Source organism: Megalobrama amblycephala, linkage group LG6 (genome assembly GCF_018812025.1).
Source record: "Megalobrama amblycephala isolate DHTTF-2021 linkage group LG6, ASM1881202v1, whole genome shotgun sequence".
Classification (NCBI taxonomy): Eukaryota; Metazoa; Chordata; class Actinopteri; order Cypriniformes; family Xenocyprididae; genus Megalobrama; species Megalobrama amblycephala.
This window is the reverse complement of record NC_063049.1, coordinates 22,564,765-22,579,845: the sequence shown is the minus strand read 5'-3', so window position 1 is coordinate 22,579,845 and position 15,081 is coordinate 22,564,765. Positions and strand designations below refer to the sequence as shown.

General features: G+C 37.3%; 1 protein-coding gene across 1 annotated transcript; it reads right to left on the bottom strand.

Moving 5' to 3' along the window:
* Window positions 1-57: 57 nt before the first annotated feature.
* Window positions 58-12,858, bottom strand: ccdc80 (coiled-coil domain containing 80). Its single transcript, XM_048193400.1, has 7 exons — window positions 10,654-12,858; window positions 10,404-10,560; window positions 7,664-7,800; window positions 6,642-6,793; window positions 5,646-5,749; window positions 4,199-4,282; window positions 58-756 (listed from the first exon to the last, which is right to left on the bottom strand). Exons 1-7 carry the CDS (start codon window positions 12,277-12,279, stop codon window positions 437-439), a joined length of 2,580 nt encoding a protein of 859 aa, XP_048049357.1. The 5' UTR covers window positions 12,280-12,858; the 3' UTR covers window positions 58-436.
* Between the last annotated feature and the right edge of the window lie 2,223 nt (window positions 12,859-15,081).

Sequence of the window (15,081 nt, the reverse complement as noted above, 5' to 3'; positions counted from 1 at the left end):
AATAGAGTTTGCACAATGGCCTGCAATGTATGGAACATATTATGACCAAAGGCATGATATCAATATAATATATTTTTATTGAAATTAAAGCACAATTTATACGTTTATAAATAAGACATACAGTGACAGTGCTCTTTAAAAAAAAAATAGAGTAACAATACATAGCTCAACAAGAAAAAGCAGGTTGTGACCTTTAAAAACGATCACTTCGTATAGTGAAGACATCCAATAAATACAAATGTTCCGTCAACGTCTTTTATCTACAAAAGATTGTCCATAGATGTAAAATTATATATACCAACATTAAGGGACAGATGTATAGCAGAGAAGATGCATCTTTAAACACGAACAGCCGTATATGATAATTGTAAAACCAGTTAATAAAAGGAAGTTTTCAGTTATCTCTTACCATGACACTGTCTTATGATTGTGAACCCTAATATCCGTAACCCTGATGATAGCCATCCTGGTAACCCTCATGATAGCCGTGGTGGTAACCGTAGCCTCCGTATTCATCTTCTGGGCAGCGCATGCCTAGAGACTGCTGGATGGCCATTTCCTGCCTGCGGAGCTGCATGGAGTCGATCAAGTCGTATATGATGGCCATGGACCACATGGGAGACGGGTACCAGGACTTGACATTTCCGTCTTTTCCCACCAGCAGCATGGAGAAGTATTCAGGGCTGATCTGGAAATAGTTTCTAATGTCCCTCACTAGACTGGCAGATATCCCCTCACGCTCCACCGTTGCACTACCTGGAACATAAACGTATCGTGGGTGTCAGAAACAGGTGTGCAGCATGGTGGATATATAGGAAACTCTGCCATTTGTGCACCACTAATGACTTAACAGTCATAAATATAGAACACTGAACATCACAATATTTGATAGATTTGAGTTAAGTGTGTAATGCAAAATGATTTTATGGCTACACTTTATTTTACAGTGCCGTAGTTACATTGTAATTTCTCAAATAAGTACTGGGTACTATTAGTTAACTACATGTACTTACTACAGTTAGGGTTAGGGTTTGGTTTAGGGTTAGTTACTTGTAATTATGCATAATTTACTTTTATTACTATAGTAAGTACATGTAGTAACATGTAACTACAGCACTGTAAAATAAAGTGTTACCGATTTTATTTTTTAAAGGTTTGTTTTTAGAGGCAAATCAGCCAAAGTGCATTTATCACTGCAGTTTGATGGGTAATACACAATATAACTGATAACAACTAATATATATATATATATATATATATATATATATATATATATATATATATATATATATATATATATATATATATATATATATACTATTACATATATATATATATATATATATATATATATATATATATATATATATGTATACAGTGCTGCTTGAAAGTTTGTGAACCCATTGATTCTTAATACTGTGTTTGGTTACCTGGATGATCTACAACTGTTTTTTTAGTTTTGTGATGGTTGTTCATGAGTCCCTTGTTTGTCCTGAGCAGTTAAACTGCCCAATATTCTTCAGAAAAATCCTCCAGGTGCCGAAAATTCTTCAAATTTCCAGCATCTTTTGCATATTTGAACCCTTTCCAGCAGTGACTGTATGATTTTCAGATTCATCTTTTCACAATGAGAACAATTGAGGGACTCAAACACAACTATTAAAAAAGGTTCAAACATTCACTGATGCTCCAGAAGGAAACATGATGCATTAAGAGCCGGGGGGTGAAAACTTTTGAACAGGATAAAGATGTCCAAATTTTTCTTATTTTGTTTAAATATAATTTTTTCATTTAGTACTGCTCTTCGGAAGCAACAGAAGACACTTAAATGTTTGCAAGAAGACAAATTAAGTACAATATTCCTTGATCTTCAAATTCAAAAAGTTTTGAACCCCCAGGACACGATTTAAACCGGAATGCAATCTAAACTGAACACGATTTCAAGAGTAGGGCATTCCTGCAATACTGGAGGTTGCAGTTCTAGGACCCTAGTTTTGTTTTTGTTTTTTGTTTGTATTAACACTTTCTATTCAATTCTGTATTTATTTTATTATTTTTCAGGAATGATTTAGTTGTTTAATTGTATACATGTAATTGATATTATTGTCCTAACCAACCCCTAACCCTAAAAATACCTGTTGGTAACCCTCTTAAAATATTTAACCTAATTTGTTTCTGTTTTAAATTCAGTTTTCTTGGAAAGAAAGACTATTTTCTGTGTTTGTGCGAGACCAATTAATTAGCCACAGCTCAGCTTGGAGCTTCACGTCTGATGTGTGACATGCTTAAAAAAGTGCAGTAAACGGTAAAACAATTGCTCTACAAACTATTATGTTTATTAGTATGTTAATAAATTAAAATAATTTGAAAACAAATACCAGTTTACAACACCCAGCAGCACAATGAACTGTTTTTGCACAGCTAAATAATAACTGGAAGCTGCTGACACCGATAGCCTTGCAAATTCAAATTTAAAATGGCCAAGCACGCTCTTACATTAAAAATAAGCTGAAAAATATCATTTTTTTTTATATACAAAAAAATATTCTTGGCACAAAGGACAAAAGTTGATTGTAAATAATGAGGTGGATGGTCCTCCAAAATCAGTGGTGGTTACTGCAGTGGTACTGAATTGGAAAAAATATAATTTCTTGGATGTTTAGTAACCTTTTAAAATGATAAAATAAATAAATAAATTAAAGCAGAACTCGGTAAGATTTGCTAAGCTCCCCCTACAGTTTCCTTCAGTCAATCACACTGTTGTAAATACTCCAAGTGCAGCTCTGGACTACAACGACTACAACGCTCACCAGCGCAGTAGTTTTGCAAATACAGTACAAGAAAGAGGAGGTGGGTAATTTTCGAAATTGTCTTATAAAGTCATAATATATACATTGTTTTTGAATTACCGTAAAGCATTTTTCACTCTCGCGTGAAAGTGAACATGAGGCGAGATTGTGTCGGGTCAGCGAAGCTCAACTTGCAAGTGCTGTTTTCTGGCGTAGACGTGCCAGAGGGGGTTAGTGCTTGCCTCAAACACACCACTACAAGTCAATTAACCATCGTAAGGACTTAGAAAACTATTTATGAAGGTAAAAAAAGTTACTTAGTTCTGCTTTAATAAATAAATAAGATCTATTGGTTTACCAACTTTTCCATTTTCAAAACTAAATAACAATGACCGTCTCTAAATGAAGAGCTTTTTAATATAGTAATAAATTTTTTTTTGACAAAACATTTTCACATTGAAAAACCAGATTTATTTTTATAAAACCAACATGTTTCCTCATATATTGACATTGTTTTCATCTTATATATGGGACCTGCCTGCCTATGAAGACTTCAGTGTCAGCGTTTTGTAACTTTTTGATCGTAATGTATCAGACAGACTGTTGATGCACAGGGGCCTGGGTGTCAATGGAGGCAAAGCTGTCTGTAGTTTCAACAATGATGGAAAATATTTAAACACCTGAGCCCTCTTTCAATTCTGTCCGGCAAAATATTATTCCTATGGGAACTGTTTGGTCATTTCTGAGCCTGGCTGGAGCTGGAGAGGCTGACTCATTCAGGGAGGGGGCCTGAAACCAGAGGCTACTGGCTGCTTTTGACTGACAAAAAAGCAGCCAATGTCAACACAACACCACCGCACTCATGTAATGTGCTGATTAACCCTTAACACACTTACTAAACACCTGGCTGCTGTGAGAGCTACAAGTATGCTTTCATATTTTCATTTAGACCAAAAGAATTTAACTACAAGTTCAAAATATGCTTTATATAAGTAAGGTGACCACTATATATATATATATAAGTCAGCTGATATTTTAAACTGCTTTTTAAACCATTGCTACAAATGATTATATACATGTTTATTAGAGATTCTCGCACCACAATGTCTAGATTTTACTGGTAAAAGTCTCACTACACTCTTAAAAAAATAAAGGTTCCAAAAGAAGGTAGAAGTTCAATTTTGGGTTCCCCAAATATCCTTTAAGGAGTTAAGGTTAAAAGAACCCTTTTTCTTAATGTAAAGAACATTTTAATAATCTCAAGAACCTTTTTCCACAAAAAATAAGCTTTTGTGCAGTGGATAAGTTCATTATGGAACAAATGATGCCAATAAAGAACCTTTATTTTTTAAGAGTGTAGGCGAAAGTGTATCTTTTTTTTACTAGTGTTTCGTCGGCAGTAGTCTTACCATTGATGGGGTAAAGCTCTAACACTCCTCCCATGTCTATCAGCTCTGTCCCCACCAGCTTCAGTATTGATACATGGCGAAGACCTGCAAATCCACCAACACAAAAGGAATATTTAGGTTAAAGTGTAACAGACTAAACTCCCCCCTGAGTCTTCAAATGTTCCCCTGCTGACATTTAGGCTGTTTAAGGGGCGTGTTTGTGGCTTACAGATTGTTGTTAATGGAATATGTGGGTGATGAATTAATAAACAGAGCTATTACTCAAGTCATGTATGTTTGAATTGACTGCCAAATTCACATTCACTGTGGTAACTGATGTCAGTTTAAATGGAAGAGAAAGCCAGTCTTTTTTTTTCATGTCTAGTCAAACATCATTGTAATTGTTCTAAAAACTTTTCCTGGTTGCATTCTGTCACATAATAATTTGTTTTTTACAGAGCTGCGTTAAGTTGTGACGTCAATTTGGAAACTAATCGTCCATGGGTTCCCTTTAGTATTTTCAATGTTGTTGTTTTTTTGTTTTTTTTTGAATAGCAATTTAAATTTTATGAGTAAAATAAGGCATGTGGTTAACATTATTTCAAGACACTTTCACATTTTGTTCTACCACATAAATTATACAGTCATACATCCCATGTGAAATTTGAAGCAGTTGTTCTTTTAAATGTAAGTTGTTAACAATTTTCTTAATTGCTATTATTCACTAGTTTATTTATAACTAGGAACAGTTGTAAATGTATGATTTCCACCAGCATTTCATGAGGAATTGGCTTCTTCTGGACTAAGAACATGAGGCTACAGCTCACTATTAGCTGTCCAGGTGTGGTCACTAGCTATGGTCAACACTTAGACCAACAGGTATGAAACTGGCTAGCAAACAACTACTAATAAATATATATTTTTAAATATAAGTCTAATATGCAAAGCTATATAATATAAAAAGGAGGCACTCAAGAGCTTGCTGCAATGATGAATAAATGCTTAGCTAATTACATGAGTTATATGCTTGTCAAGATTTCTGGGACAAGATACAAAATGGAAGAAACATTCACTGCTGTTGTGTCAAAATTATTTTGTGGGAAACATTTTTGACTGTAAGTATCATCAGGAATACACATTGTTCTTGGGAATAATACCAAGAAAAATTCCAAATCCATAATTCAGTGGAGTTAGAACTGGCTTGGTCTGAACTACAGTTACAATGATCTGGTTTCAATCTTCGCTGAGTGACAAGAGAAATCAATGTGAGATATTATCTTGGCAAACTTGAGACATGAGAAGGAAACATATGCAAACCCTGCGGGTAAAAAGGTCAGTCTGTAGTAAGAGTCTCTGAAGAATAACAACCTCTGCAATAATGCAATATTTATGTGCAACAATGTGATCTGGTCATTTTATCGAATTCTCCTTCAATGACATCCTATAGTTTGGTGACTATCATACTTACCCAGGTTGCACGCCTGACTGGTCAGTGCATAGAGTTGTTGCTGATAAGCCCATTCCTCATCATTTGGTGCAGATATGACAAACAATCGCCGTCTCCAGCGGAACCTATGCGATCATAGACAAAAATCATTAGATGGATTACTATTAAGGAATGTATTAAAATCAGATATTTTATACTATAATAAAAATGATGGTAATGATTTGTAATTTTTTTTTTTTTTTTTTTTTGATAGAGAGATCTACTTGATAGATTAAACGCAACAATATATTGAACATTTTAGATCTTACCTAACAGATAAATAAGTTAAAGCAAAAAACTGATTCTATAAAACGAAAAAGGTTTTGCTGGTTAGCATGGTCTGGTTAAAGAGTTAGTTCACCCAAAAATGAAAATTATGTCATTTATTACTCACTCTCATGTAGTTCCACAACCAAAAGACAAGCAGTGTTTTGAAATCGCCCAACATAAGATATTGTTGAATAAAGTTGCTGTTTTGTTATTTTTGGCGCACAAAAAGTATTCTTGTCGCTTTATAATATTAAAGTTAAACCACTGTAGTCACATGAACAGTTTTAAATATGTTTTTAGTAGCTTTCTGGCTATTGAAAAAGGGAGTGTTATTGCTGGCGATGCAGGCCTCACTGAGCCATCGGATTTTATCAAAAATATCTTAATTTGTATTCTGAAGATGAACGAAGGTCTTACGGGTGTGGAACGACATGAGGGTGAGTAATTAATGACAGAATTTTCATTTTTGGGTGAACTAACCCTTTAACTGCATGGTAGATTTTGTAACTACACCATCTGGACACAAAGAGCACATTCTCTATTCTGCCTAAACACATTTTTGTTAATAAATGATGTACAAATATGTGTGAGAACTGCTATGAATTAAAGACAACTTAGGATGGTATAAAAGCACAGATTTCATTCTTTTGGTGATCCCCTGTGAGCCCCTGCTCCAGCACAGCAAAATTTCAATGGAAAGAGCTTTACCTGGAAAGGAAGTTCTCCAATGATCTTGGCTTGTCTTCTTTTTTACACGTCACCCCATCACGTTTCTGTTGTTCCATCTCTCTGATGCGCGAGGAAAACGTGTCGATGTGGTCAAAAACAGCCTTCATTGCAATTGGCACTTCATAGTATTGCTGGAAATAATAAAAAGAGATATACAACTTATACAGTCAAATATACAGCCTCATAGAGGGTTAGAAACCGAATACCTTTACTAGTAAGGGGATTTTCTCAATAGGTTCTGAGCAGCCAAGAATGCCTAACCTAAAATTACGTGTCAAATTGACAGATCTGTGAAGAATTCTTGACATTTTTCTGCAAACCACAACAAATATGCTGTTCAAGCAAGAATGCAATGCAAAACGCAACGTCCAATATCACATTTCTTCTGTGGAAGTTACATAGAGACACATATTTTATTATTGTGTATTAATTAAACTACATTATTTAATTTTATTATTATTTTATTCTTTTTTAATATCATTTCATATTTATTATTACACTAATATGTATATGATCTTATTTTATTATGTAACATTTAGTTTAAACGCTACATTATTTTATTAGCTTTATATTGACTATTACATCAAATTCAGCTCATGAAGGCATAATGACACTGAATTGAATTACTTTGGATGTTAAACATGTTCACTAAAACATAAGAGTAAAACTCATTTACAAGAACCATGATGATCCATGTTTATTTGTGGGCAGTTTATGATTTAAAATAGTCAGTTTTGTCAACATTCAGCTCTCACAATTCAATCTAAGCTCTACATGCCCAGAATTAAATCAGTATTTGCGAGCGTCTCTGAGGATTTTCAATAAATTTTACTTTCTGTCCACCTCCTGACTGCACAGTGGCTTCTTTGTTTATTCCAGCTGTCCGCAAACAGAACTCAGCTTTGCGCTGGCACACCTCACATACCGCTGAAAAGTACTGTGGAAGAAGAGAGCTTTAAAGCTGTGAAAAGGCAATGTGTGCCAATTTACGTGTCTTTTACCTTCGCTTTCATGTCCAGATCTGTGAGGACCATGTAGAAATCGCTGTAGGTCATTCCGTACTCTTTCCTCAGCTCTGTGATGAGATCCTGGTTCTCCAAATCCTCTTGTCTCAGACCTTTCATGGGCTTGTCATTCTCTGCAAAGACACCAAACAAAATCCCACAGACTGATCAACCAACCAGAGAGATTAATACAGAAGATTACAGATGGCTCCACAGTCTGCTAGTTTTGTTATGACTGCAGTTCAAAGAGACATGCGTGTCTTTCATAACATACAGTACGTAGGGCGACCCCTCCGGTGGGGTCAGTGCGGGTAGAACTCGGGACACTGAGGCCCTCTGAACATATGAGTAGCCCAATGCTGTTCTGTTGTTTGTCTAAATGGAAAATCACCAGACATGCAGTCTTTTAATGAAGTGCTGCAGGGCCGTAGGGATGGCAGCTCTGTATGTTTATTCTAGGAACATGGCTTCTTTTGCTCTAAAAGAGACAGATAAAAACAGAGCAACTCGTGTGAAAGACCCTCTTTAGTTTGTGGAAACTCTGCGGGTGCGTGAGACAACACCGGAGGATGCGGCCAACCCAAAGTATTTGTTTTCCTTTCCACAAAATCCAAAGAATTTCTCACTCTGATTTCTGGTGGACAACAAAACAGATGGTTTAAGGCACTCCACTTTCAGCATGGGAGGTGAACTACAATAAAAAACGAATCAAAGTGGAGGCAAAATGCTATTTTTTTTTTTTTCCTATAAACATTTGGTTTTCATTAAATAAGCTTTTTATTTGTCTCTCAGGACAAAAATAAATAATAAGGAGGTACTCACTGACACTAGATAAACAACAACTAGAAATCTGGATATAAATAACTATAATTTTCAAATAATAATGATAAAATGAAACCCTCTTTCTGCATAGTTATATCATAGGCATTACAAACGGAAAATGAAAGATTAGATTTAGCCTCAGCAGCGCTCCTAATTATATATGCCTACCATAGCCACAGCACAGGACCTTTAATTGTGGTTCAGGAACCGCTGATCATACAGTCAGTCATGTTTCCTTTCTAGTACCTCTGATGCTGCACTGGAACCAGTCACAGTGAGCTGGCAGGCTATAAATTCTCAGAACGTGCCAGACTGATATACGCCTTCACAGAGAGCCTTGTGTTCACTCAGCTGCCTTTAAGAGGGAGATGTTTATGAGCACCTGCTTTGCTTCTATTTGTCCATCCTGTGGCAGTGATAGTGACCCCTCATACACAACCATGTGACGCAGACCAGACTGATGAGTATATGGAACAAAAGTCGAAGCCGTGACTCATTCAGACGCAGTCCAGCTGATGATGATGTCGTCGTTAAACCCTTTCACAGCATTTCGTCTTAACGCTTGTAGAATAGTGTGACGTCCAGAGAATTATCATCAAATAACAGTGACAACCAGGGTAGCGCAAAATTTGGGTTTGGAGAATTGGCTTGTTGTCCATCGATGAACTGGATTTTGAATTGGCCATAAACCAAAAGAAGTTGAACTGGAATTGAAATTGGACAAGAGAAGAAAGATCTATCTATAAACCTTCAAAACCTCAAAGCGTTTTAAACTATTTTTAAATCTAGGCTTTTTAAAAAAGATTATATGAATTTCTTTGAATTTCAATTCATTTCAAATCTACTTACATTCAAATTCAAATTGCAATTCTGCATCCTGCATCAAATACAGGAATCCAGTGGGAATTTAAATGGTTTTCTCAATTCAATCCTCAATGACAACAGGTAGCATTCAAAGCAAATTTTCAGATAAAACTCTGGTGTTAATTAACTCATCATTTCTGAGTGAGTGAGCCTTTGGAATTACTCCAACAACAAATCAAGCCATAGGCTTCCCTGCTTTTGGAGCAGTGCATCAAATAGGTACAATGAAGAAACTGTAAGAGTAGAGTAATGTATGCTTTATCCACACATCCTACAAAACTGGCTTGTCTGCCAAAAACTGAGTTGCTGAGCTAAAACTCTCCAGTCAGAATATCAGCTACAAAGGAAACAGACATTTTCCCATGTCTTGGATAATGAACTAGAGAAAATAACGTGCCATGGCAGACTCTGCTCCCTGCTCCCACTCTTCCATCTGATTCATCTAGCAGCATTCCGTGACACTTGAACAAGCACCATTCACTCCATTCCCAGACCAAACTTCAAGTTCCTTTGCTGTGAGGTTTTGTGTCATATGAGGTCATAATCTGGAAAACTGCTTCCCTAACTTACAAGTGAGTGCCAACTGTTGGATAAAAGGCACTTTTTGTTTGCCATACAAATGCTCTTAATCTCCAGCAGAAGAAAATGGCTTGTGTTTATCATATCCATCTTCGGTCTAATCATTCATAGCTCCATGTCACAACTAGTAAAGCTCTCAAAGAACAGGAAACAGTTGTTCTTTTTTATGAATGTGCAGGATTTTATGATGGGTGGCCTGAGATCTGTTTAGCTCAGCGGGAATGGATGGAATGCTTTGACCGGAACTTACATAACCTGTGTTTAAATGTCCATATGTCAACACATGTCATGGATTCTCAACAGTGACTGTTAAAGATTGAGGAAAGGAAAACAATAGAAAAAGATAACAGGAAAAACACATACAGCGATGAAAACATTCTCCTATTTTCTAAGAGTTATGTTAACTTAAATGATGGTTGGTGGTTTGAATAATATGTAATCAATTAAAAAAAAACCTGTAAAAGTAGCTTACCAAGTTGGTAATGATCTATCTTCATGGTGCTGTTTGTAAGTGTCCCAAAGATGGTGATGATGGAGACCTTCCTGATTGCCATCTCACACACATGCTCCAAATATTCATCCCTCTGCTGAACATACATGGTGTTCTCTTCTGTTGGAGAGGTGATCAACTGAAGTATAGAGTTTAAAACAGAAGACCAGTAAATAATATTATAATAAAGAAATCCACATTTCTAAATCAGACTACTTAGAAAGCTACTCACAATTAGTCTCCTTCTGCTTTCAAAATAGTCTAAAAAGGTTGCCAGACTTCCTTTAGGTGGCGGCGGAAGCGGTGGTCTCTTTGTTGGTTTCTGATACTCCTCTTTCTCATGGATCTTTGAAACTTTCTTTCCATTTTTTCTACCGCCCTTTCCATCCTTTCCCCTCCTCTCCGCCTTGTCTTTCTTGGACAACTTGTCCGACTTTTTCTTCTTTTTATCTGTCTTGCCCTTGCCTTTCTTGGTGGGCACAATCTCTTCCTCCTTCTCTTCAGGATAGCCGTTGGTGGGCTTGCCTACATCATATTTCTCCTCGTAATCATTGCTAATTTCCTTATCGCCATTCTTTTTCTTAGTAGGCTTAACTTTAGGTGGTTTGTGTTGAGTAGGTATAATGTTGGTGTGTCTGTGGTTGTATTCTTTTTTATCAGTGCGGTTGTCTCTGTATTTTGCTGTGTCAGCCTTGGTGTAGACGGGAAGTGTGGTGGGTGAGGTTGTCTGGTACCTGTCCCTTCGGTTGTAATAGTAAGGCTCGGGGGTGGTCTTGTGAGCTGGGATCCATTGTGGGGTAGTATGAGCTCTAGTCGTCCTTAGAGTGGTGGTGGCCCGCGTTGTTGTGGTGGTGGATTGAGTTGTTGTTGTTGGGGGACGTGTGGTGGTGGTGGTGGTAGTCGCTTTGGTAGTGGTGGTAGTGGTCGTTGGTCTTGTTGGAGTAGTTGTTGTAGTCGGTCTTCGGATGGGTTTCCGGAACTCTTTTCTCCTTTCTGTTGGCGGGTCCACTTGGGAGTCAATGCTGGGGACACCCTCGACCACCTGACCCTCCACCCCAGCCCCTCTACACTTCTGCACAAAGCCTTTCTGCCTGACTTTCTCCATTTTGCGCATGGGCGACTGGTCGATAACTTCATACATCGCTTCCAGTCTGACAGGGTATGGGTAGCGCTCCTCTACCTGAAGCGTCTTCTTAAGAAGGACCATCCCAAACTTTCCTTTCTCTAATTTAAGAAAGTTCATTAGCCTGGGAATTAGAGTCGTATCCAATGGCTCTTCCATCACTTTGCCTTCATTAGTAATGCGTCTGATTTTCCCACCCAACTCCCCTTCCTGGTGAAACATGACAATCTGGTGCACATGCCGCTCGGCCAACTCGCAGTAAACCTCTGGTTTGAGAAGACTCATCATCAATCTGTAGTAACCATCAGAGTCATGAGGTGCGGAAATAACCAGTAGGCGATTTTTCCCTGCAAATGACGCCAATAAGTTTGGAGAACCGGCACTGCTTGGCATGCGGGATACTCTGGCCCTGGCTCCAGGTGTTCCATCATCTTGCTGGATTGGAATCATAGTCCCACCCTGTGCTGGTCTCCTTTGTGCCAAGATCTTTCTGGCTCGGACGTTCCTGGTAACGTTTATACCTTCATCTCCCTGCATCTGCTGGCGTTTATCATTGATCCATGAAGAAGAACGTGTTTTGATGATCTGACTCTGCCGTGATTGGTTTTGTCTTGCTCGTTTTATGGACAGCAGTCTGAGTTTTGCTTGTTTATCGGTCGGGCTGCTCTCTGACACGTAAACAGCCCATGTCAACAGACACAAAACACCAAAACCAAGCATGTACCTACTCTTCATGTTTGAAAACTTCAGAAACACTTAAGTCAGTAGAGATATACAATCCAGTAAAGCGTCATAAGATCCGATTTATTTTTAAGTGTTTATAATTCTGATGCTCAGCGCAAAACAGTGCAAAAGTTCTTTAAAACCATCTTTAGATGCTTAACAAACAAATATATATGTATATATTCTTAATAAAGACAAACTTTAGATCGACCTTTGTTTACCTGTACGTGCGTTTAGGAAACATTTGAACACTCAGCGCGTGGTATGGCTGATTCAAAGCAAAGGGGCATTTACTGCTGCCCAGCGCCACATTTTCTCATCGCATCGTTCCTGTATTGAAATGCATATACTCCTTTAATCAACTGAAAATATCTTCCATGAAGTAAATCTCCGGTCCTTAGTCAGACTTGGGAAGCGCCACTTCAACACAGCGCACGTCGTGAAAAATGAGAAAAAGTCAGAAATACTTCCAAAAGTATGGAAAACTCTCGGTGCGGCTCCTTATCACTGGAAGCTTTCCCAGACATGTCAAAAAGTAACAGCACAGCAGCCTCCGTATCCTCTGACGAGCGCACGGGACCAACCCATGCAGCTGGGGGTGCCAGTGCGCATAGATTTACTCCTGCAATAAGAGTGAACCTTTACCTTAAAACAGGCTTTCAAATCCTACATATGATGATCCCTTTGCGAGTAAACAATTCTTAAAAAATAAAGGCAGCTATATGTATAATGGAAAATTTAAACTGTGTTAGAAATATAGCAAATGTGATATTATAAGGTCAACATGTTGTTTCCAAAACTAAATACGTCTTGTTTTGTCACTGTTCAAGAGCTTTCTTAAAGTATTGTTTCAAGAAAATAGTGCCCAACGAAAGCTGACAATAGCGTGAAGACGCATATGTATCTGCCAAGACTGACATTAGTTGTTGAATCTAAAATGTTCTTGCATCATTGTTCCTTTTCAAGGTCGTTTTTATGGATTGATACATTGCACAGATATTCAACGACTGGCAACCCACAGAAAATATCATGAAGAGCAGTAACTCTGGTAATCTGTGATGGGGTCATATTTCATTAAGAAGAAATAAAATAGCTTTAAATGTAAGTCTCTACAGGATTGGGATCACTTAATCATCTACATATTTCAGAATATTTCACATTATACAGATTTTACATTCATAATCTTGTAGGTAGACTAGAGCCTCTTCAGACTAATACCTACAGCATATTATTGTCATCACAACATTTGAATAAATCATCAGATGTTTCTTTTTGCAGTAACCACCAGTCACATAACTTTTTAATTAGTCTTAATTATTAACATACGACTTAATGTTATGTTAAGTATCAAACTGTAGGCTAACAGGTCAAAATACTTAAAGGGATAGTTCACCCAAAAATGAAAATTTGATCTTTATCTGCTTACCCCCGGGCATCCAAGATGTAGGTGACTTTGTTTCTTCAGTAGAACACAAATTATGATTTTTAACTCCAACCGTTGCCGTTTGTCAGTCGTATAATGCATGTCAATGGGAACACAATGTATAAGGGTAAAAAAAAAAATTAAACCCTGCAGCTCGTGACGACACATTGATGTCCTAAGACATGAAACGATCGGTTTGTGCGTCGAAAAGAAATGAAGGTTTTTGATGAAAACATTCCAGTATTATTCTCCTTATAGTGGACTTCAATGGACTCCAAACGGTCAAAATTAGTTTTACTGCAGCTTCAAAGGGCTTTAAATGATACCAGACGAGGAATAAGTGTCTTATCTAGAAAAACGATGGGTCATTTTCTAAAAAATAAATGTATATGCTTTTTAAACACAAATGATCGCCTTGCACGTGCTTCCGCTTTCCGTATTCCTCAAAAAGCTTATGCGGTATGTCCAACGCCTTCCCTATTCAACTTACGGAACGGCGCAAGTTACGTTTTTTCCGTAAGTAGAATAGGGAAGGCGTAGAACATACAGTGTGAGCTTTTTGAAGAATATGGAAAGCGGAAGCACGTGCAAGGCGATCATTTATAAAGCATATACATTTGTATTTTTTTAGAAAATGACTGATCGTTTCACTAGATAAGACCTTTATTCCTCGTCTGGTATCGTTTAAAGCCCTTTGAAGCTGCACTGAAACTATAATTTTGACCTTCAACCATTTGGAGAGGCCATTGAAGTCCACTATAAGGATAATAATCCTAGAATGTTTTCATCAAAAATCTTAATTTCTTTTCGACCGAAGAAAGAAAGACATTAACATCTTGGATGACATGGGGGTGAGTAAATTATCAGGAAAATTTTATTTGAAAGTGGACTAATCCTTTAAACTACGCCAGAGCACGTACACACCTCACGCACCGGATGCCGTGCGCAAGGCAGTTGGACATAGTAGTGTATTAGAGGTAAAAAAATGATATATTGTTCGGTTTCTCGCACAAACCGATCGTTTCGTGTCTTAGGACATCAATGTGTCGTCACGAGCCGCAGGGTTTAATTTGGATTTGTCTGTGCATGTTTTTTTTTTTTTTACTCCTATAGATTGTGTACCCATTGACATGCATTATACGACTGACAGACGGCAACGGTTGGAGTTAAAAATCATCATTTGTGTTCTACTGAAGAAACAAAGTCACCTACATCTTGGATTTCCTGGGGGTAACCAGATAAACATCAAATTTTCATTTTTTGGGTGAACTATCCCTTTAACAATATCAGCAACTGAGATGGACTTCAACAATGGAGTATTGTAATATGAAAAAATAAAATAAAAATATGCAGGCTCCTTTGACATGTATACTCAACACATGTTTAGCTCT